Below are 6,335 nucleotides of genomic sequence, written 5' to 3' on the forward strand. Positions count from 1 at the left end.
ACTAAATAAAAATTATTATCATTAAAACTTTGGTGATACCAGTCCCTCCTCACAAGCAGTCAAAACCAACCCAGCCAACCCATAATTTCCCCAAACCTAGCCGCCCATTTTCAACGGCTAGGATTCCACTTCTCTAACCCACTAATCCTACCTCAAACTCCTCCTCAGGCACACCACACACATGACACGACGCCCGCCGGCCTGCTTAAAACAACCTGCTTTTAGGCCCAGCCAAGCCACACTACTCATCACCATCCATCCCTCTTCATGTCGTTGTCCAATCCATCACCAAACATCGCCGGCGACGAACTCGACGGCCCCCTCAACGACAACGATTCAATCATCTCCAATCTCCGCACCTCCCATGCGGCCATATCCACCATCCTCCGCTCCTCCATCGCCACCGCCCGAGAGCTCGACGCCGTCGACGGCCGCCTATCTTGCCGGCGAGAATTCCTCTCCGGAATAGCCGCCGCAATCTCGCCGCTCCAATCCCAAGCACTCGCCACGAAAGCCCTCAACAGGCGAATCAACCAAGCTGTCTCTCCCGCCATCTCCTTCCTCCAAGCGTTTTCAAGAGCCCGACGGCTTGAGCGCCGCCTGCTCTCGCTTTCATCCGCAGGAAGTAATCAAGGAGGCGGGGAGGATCATACTTTGCTGTATGTGGATTGCGTCGGAAGGCTGAGTGAAGCGGTGGCGGAGGTGACCGCCCCGCGCCAAGCGGGGGGGGGGGGGGGGGGGGGGGGGGGGGGGGGGTGGGGAGGCTTCAAGATGCGGTGGAGTTTTTGGAACGGACGAAGGCGACGGATAAGCTGAGGTTGAAGAGGCTGAGAAATGCGGCGGCGGCGTTGGGGACGGTTTGTGAGGAGGAGGTGGAGCAGATGAGGTATGGTAAACTAAGTCATTGGGATAGATGTTTTTTAATTAATATTTTAGATTATCAATGCCGAAATATTTTAATTGAGTTTTATTGTGGCCAATTACCTGATTAACATTACTTGAAACATTAAATAAAGAGAGAAGTGGGTTGATGGGGTGGGGGGGTTATGAAGGTAAATCAATTTAGTTTTAGTAGGGATTTTAACATTCATAACGTACAAAATATTGTTATTTTTGTAATTAACATCTCAAATTAAAATATTATAAAATTCACACTTTCATTAACTCACTCTTCCATGTCCAAACTCCTCTCCTCTGGGGGTGACAACAACGGCGTGCATACAAAGACATCCCTACGCATTTACTGCAAGTTTCGAATTTGTCATCTCCTTGTGTGTCCACTATAAGCTCTGGCGAACTTCGAATCAATGGCCACAGAGCTCCATACATGTCTAGCTACGAAATGCAACGAAGAAATCACGATCTAAAAAGGCCGCCAGAAATTCCCTTCACTTTTCTTCAACTCCCACCCAAAGCCATTTGAGGAGCATACCTGAATTAGAGAAGGTGAAGTTTGCAAAGGCTGGTGGGAAGAAGATAAGAGTTTCAGATGTATTTGTACGTGTGATTGTGTCGATGTGTCGAACATATGTCTGCGGGATTTCGTCCTCGATGCCTGAGGAGAAACAAGGTGAGATTTTTTGTGTCTTTTTACATCATAAGCCACTCATCGCTAAAAGAGGAAATAAGTGGGAGTTTTAGAGGTCTTTATCTGCGCGATCTCGTGTTGTCACCACTGTTGAAAGAGGAATAGAGGTAGGAATTTTGGATGTCTTTGTACGCCATCGTATAGCCTAAAAATAGGTCTCGTTGAGTCAAGGGAGTCGTCGCCACTGGAGACGCACAAGACCTGTCAGACCGATCACCTTGGATGACCACCTCAGCCGGCCGACCACCATGGTCAGTCGTTCTAACAAGCCACCCGACCGACCACCTTGGTCGGCCACCACCTGCCTGCAACCTAGCTGGCCTACCAACAATGAGCCAGCCACAAGCAAGGCATTCTGCCATGGTGGTGACCGACAAACCCAGCTTGCCACTTGAGCCTGCCACCTTGGCCGACCACCCTAGCCGGTCGTCCACAACGAGCTAGCCACAATGAAGGAAGACTGTTGGCCAACTTGGCCGACCACTCCCGAACGTTTGACCACCTAGATTGACCCCCAAAAATTAGCTACTTTGACCACCCGATACCAACGGACCTCACAGACAAACCCCAAGAAGATGGATCCATGTGAGGAAAGAAACACGATACCACAATGCCTTAGAACAAGGGCATAAATGTAATCTTTTTCCTATATTTCTCTCTCTATAATAAAAGACCACTTGCATATGAAAAGAGTCCCTAAGCTCTCTCTCTCACTCACCCCAATGTAGGGAGGTCGCTCTCCTTTTCTGTTGAAAATCTACACCGCCAATCATCTGGACAACCGAAGAAAAGGAAAAAGAAAAGAAACTAAAAAAAGAAAATTGCGATCAAACACAAAAATTTTACTTGGTTCGGTCCATATGACCTCAAGAACACACAAAAATTTTACTTGGTTCGGTCCATATGACCTACATGAATGAGAGGGAAATCAACCATCAATCCAAGATTTACAGAGCTTTTCATTGAGAGATGAGCTCTCTTGTCATAGTCCCTCTCTCGAACCAGCTCTAATCAAGATCCCCAAGATGCTCTCCTCACTTTCTTGAAGTCTATCATATTATTCCTCTAACTGTTTTCTTCTTCTCTTGAAATCCTCTCATGTATCATTATTATTTATAACTAATGAACTATCCCCTCTAACTGTTTTCTTCTTCTCTTGAAATCCTCTCTGCATGTATCATTATTATTTATAACTAATGAACTATCCACATGTGGACCGGTCCACCAATCAAAAGTCTTCTTTCCTTCTTTAACAACAGATGATAGAATTACAAGTATGTCATTACCTTAATTTATAATTATGAGTCATCATGACATTCTGCTCATTTGGAATCATACATTATGTGGAATAATAGGAGCGGCTAAGACCTGAGAGACTCCTCATTACCTCCAGATGGGTAAATCTCCCCCTCGCTCTCCCTCTCGCTCTCCCTCTCGAAATTCACGACTTCAGGCATGGAAGAAAATGCACAATTACCGGGCTAACATCTTACGGGGCTAAGATGTCTCTCTAATACTCATAACTATCTTAATTTTTTTTCAGGTATGAGGGTCCACTTGACGAGGCTCTGCTGCGGCTTCAGGACAAGTACGAGGAGATTCTACGGCGGCTCCACCACCCGGACGTCGCCGAGTGCCCCAGTCCAAGAGAAGGCAAATGGGAGTCAGACGGTATGGATCTGCTTGGTCAGGGAATGGACGGTCCAGATTGGCCCTCTCTTGGGTCGGCCGAGGAGATCGAGGTTCTCCGGCGAATCTCCGAGACACTCGCTTCCAATGACTGCCTTGATATCTGCATCGATATCTTCGTTAAGGTTAAACGCTCAGCTCTCATCCTTTGAAAAAAATACATTTATTTCGAATTATTTTGCCCCTTACATTTTGACTAAATCATTATATTTTTCATATTTATAATAGATTTAACAACAATTTCGTAGCAATAAAAACGATCCGCACATTTGTGGAATTTAACAAAAAGACGCTGCCCCTTTGACAAATGTAGCTTATACCGTGTGGAGTGCTATATAATTATAAATGGGGTGGAGTAAATATAGAAATTAAATGAAAAAAAATAAAATTAGTTTAAATAAATAATTTATTAAATATTTAAATAAAACTATTATTTCAGCCGTTGTTGTTACTCCAGGTTCGGTATCGCAAAGTGGCGAAAGCTCTAATGCGTCTAAACCCAGAGTACCTCAAAAGCTACGAACCCGAAGACATCGACCGCATAGAATGGGAATCCCTGGAATCCTCCATCTCTCTCTGGATCAACCACCTCCGCGTCGCCGTCCACTCCGTTCTCTCCGCCGAAAAACACCTCTCCCGCGCCGTCCTCTCCTCCGCAATGGACGGCGCCGTCTGGCCCGAATGCCGCTCAAATCTCCGACCGCATAATGGCCGTCTTCCTCCGCTTCGGCGAAGGCGTCGCCCTCTCCTCTCCAGAACCCCAAAAGCTCTTACGACTCCTCGAAATGTTCCACGGCGGCTCCCCGCCTCCGCCCCGTCCTCTCCCTTCTGTTCGACGACGCCGCACCAGACATCGCCGCTCGGTTTCGAGAGCTGCAAAAGCTGCTCGTCAACGCCGCCTCTCGTGCCTTCGCAACGCTCGAGAACCTTCCCGATGCTTCGCCGCCGCCCGCCGACGCTTCGGTTCCCGGCGTCGTGCGTTATGTGATTAATTATCTCAAGTGTCTTGCAGATGGATCATATGCGTCGGCAATGGTGCACGTGCTCCGCACGGAGAGTTTGTGGAAAGCTGGGTTTCTCTCCCGGCCGGACCCTGACGAAGCTCTGCTAAGGGAATCGCTTGCCAGAGCGCTCGACGCCCTGCGAGCCAATGTGGAGATGAAGCGTGGGAGGTATGGTAAATACATAAATTTTCATTTTTTATGTAAATGCCCCTTAATCGAAATGTTTTTGTATAACAGGTCCAGGGACAGAGTCAACAGGTACAGGGACAGAGTGGCGGCGCAACTGTTTGCGATGAACTCATACTGGTACATGTACATGAGGACACGTGGCTCGGAGCTAGCTCGGCTGGTAGGCGAGGAGGAGATGAGAGAAAAGTACAGAGCGGCGGCGGAGGCAGCGGCGTTCGCCTACCAGAAGGAGGCGTGGGGAGCGATACTGAGAATGGCGCAGAGCGAGGTAGGAACAGAGAGAGGGGAGGCGGCGAGGGCCTTGGCGAGAGGAAAGGTGGAGGTTTTCGTGAGAGAGGTGGAGGAGAACTTGAGAATGCATAGAATGGCGGGTTATAAGATTCCAGATAAGGATCTGAGGGAGCAGATTAAGAAAGCTGTGAAGGAGATGTTGGTGCCGGCTTATGAGAGTTTCTTGCAGAGTTGCTCTGCGGCGATGCAGGGACGGGTGGTGGTGACTCCGGAGGCTTTGAAGGAGTTGATTGGGAGGTTGTTTGAATGCGGCGGTGGTGACGATACGGTGCCGTCGCCTGGAGGGGGGAGGTTGAGGAGGGAGAGGCGGAGGGGGTCGATTATTGATGAAGTTTAGAGAAAGACTCAATTCTCATGTTTTTACATATCTAACATTTAAATTTTAATTTTTACAAATATGTCATTAGATACATATCTAATGTATATGAAATAATGTATTTTATTTTTAAAATAATAAAATATTAATATTTTCGATATGATATGAAAGGTTTTAGTAGTATAAACATTAGAAAAGTGAGGTTCTAAGTGGTAGATATGTAAAATCATAGGAAATGGATGGAATGCATATAAATGGTCCTGAATTTAATGTTGATAAAAAGTTTAAAATTTATTGTGAAATTCTTGAGTTTGAATTAAATATTTGTTTTAGAAACTAAATAAACAAATTGAGCAAATGTATTGTTTTAGTTTTTTTGTTGATTTAATGAATATTTTGCTTTGTGATTCTTCATTTTTTTTAACACACTATGTAATAGATATCTTTTTTTTTTCCCCAAGAAAACAATTGAATATATGAATAACAATGCAAGAAAAAAATCTTACGTTTGGAGTCCAGACACTCCAGACGAAGGACGTTGCGTCTGGACAACGACTGCGATCCATCAGAAAAAGTTGAGACTCCGGAAGTATTATTTTTTTCCAAGGCAAGGGACTATGAATTATTTGGTAATTATAAGTTACATATTTTATTTGACAAAAATATATATATATAGTTAGAAGACTAAAAAATCACCAAATTCAAGTTTGAGCCTAAAGATCGGGCCCATGCCACCATTAGCATCGACAATTACACATAAGAACCCCTTAAAACATTGCAATTTACAAATCTCACTTGTTTTTTTTATTTTTTATTTTTTTTTTAACCAACAAATTGATGCATTTAGATCTATCACAATCAAATCATTAAGAATTTGATAAAACTGAAAAATATGAGTTGAATTTTCATGGAGATACTTAAAAATTGAATTTGAAAAAAGGATGAAAGTGAGTGCAAAATTTATGGATAGCAATGTATGGAGGGTCTTTGGTAGCAACTTTGAATAGAATTTAAAGTCCAATTTTGCAGATTTATGAATTTTCAGATATAAGGGCAAAAATTTTATCATCGATTCAGCTTAAATCCGGATTTGCTAAATCCATTGGGAGGGTGGATTGCATAGATTTAAGATTTAACGATTTACTAAATCCTACTTGCGGCCAAACACATATGTGTGCAATTGCGTATTGTTGTATTTATGATTTTTATTTAATGGGTTTATTTTATGTGATTTATTTTTTTTTATTTTTTATTTTTT

General features: G+C 44.1%; 1 protein-coding gene across 1 annotated transcript; it reads left to right on the forward strand.

Moving 5' to 3' along the window:
• Positions 1 to 267: 267 nt before the first annotated feature.
• LOC110039062 (exocyst complex component EXO70A1-like) lies at positions 268 to 5,125 on the forward strand. The gene is made up of 6 exons (XM_020744008.1): positions 268 to 659; positions 692 to 886; positions 3,132 to 3,402; positions 3,735 to 4,046; positions 4,088 to 4,449; positions 4,540 to 5,125. Exons 1-6 carry the CDS (start codon positions 268 to 270, stop codon positions 5,096 to 5,098), a joined length of 2,091 nt encoding a protein of 696 aa, XP_020599667.1. The 3' UTR covers positions 5,099 to 5,125.
• The last annotated feature ends 1,210 nt before the right edge of the window (positions 5,126 to 6,335 follow it).

This window comes from Phalaenopsis equestris, unplaced genomic scaffold (genome assembly GCF_001263595.1).
Source record: "Phalaenopsis equestris unplaced genomic scaffold, ASM126359v1 Scaffold234974, whole genome shotgun sequence".
NCBI lineage: Eukaryota > Viridiplantae > Streptophyta > Magnoliopsida > Asparagales > Orchidaceae > Phalaenopsis > Phalaenopsis equestris.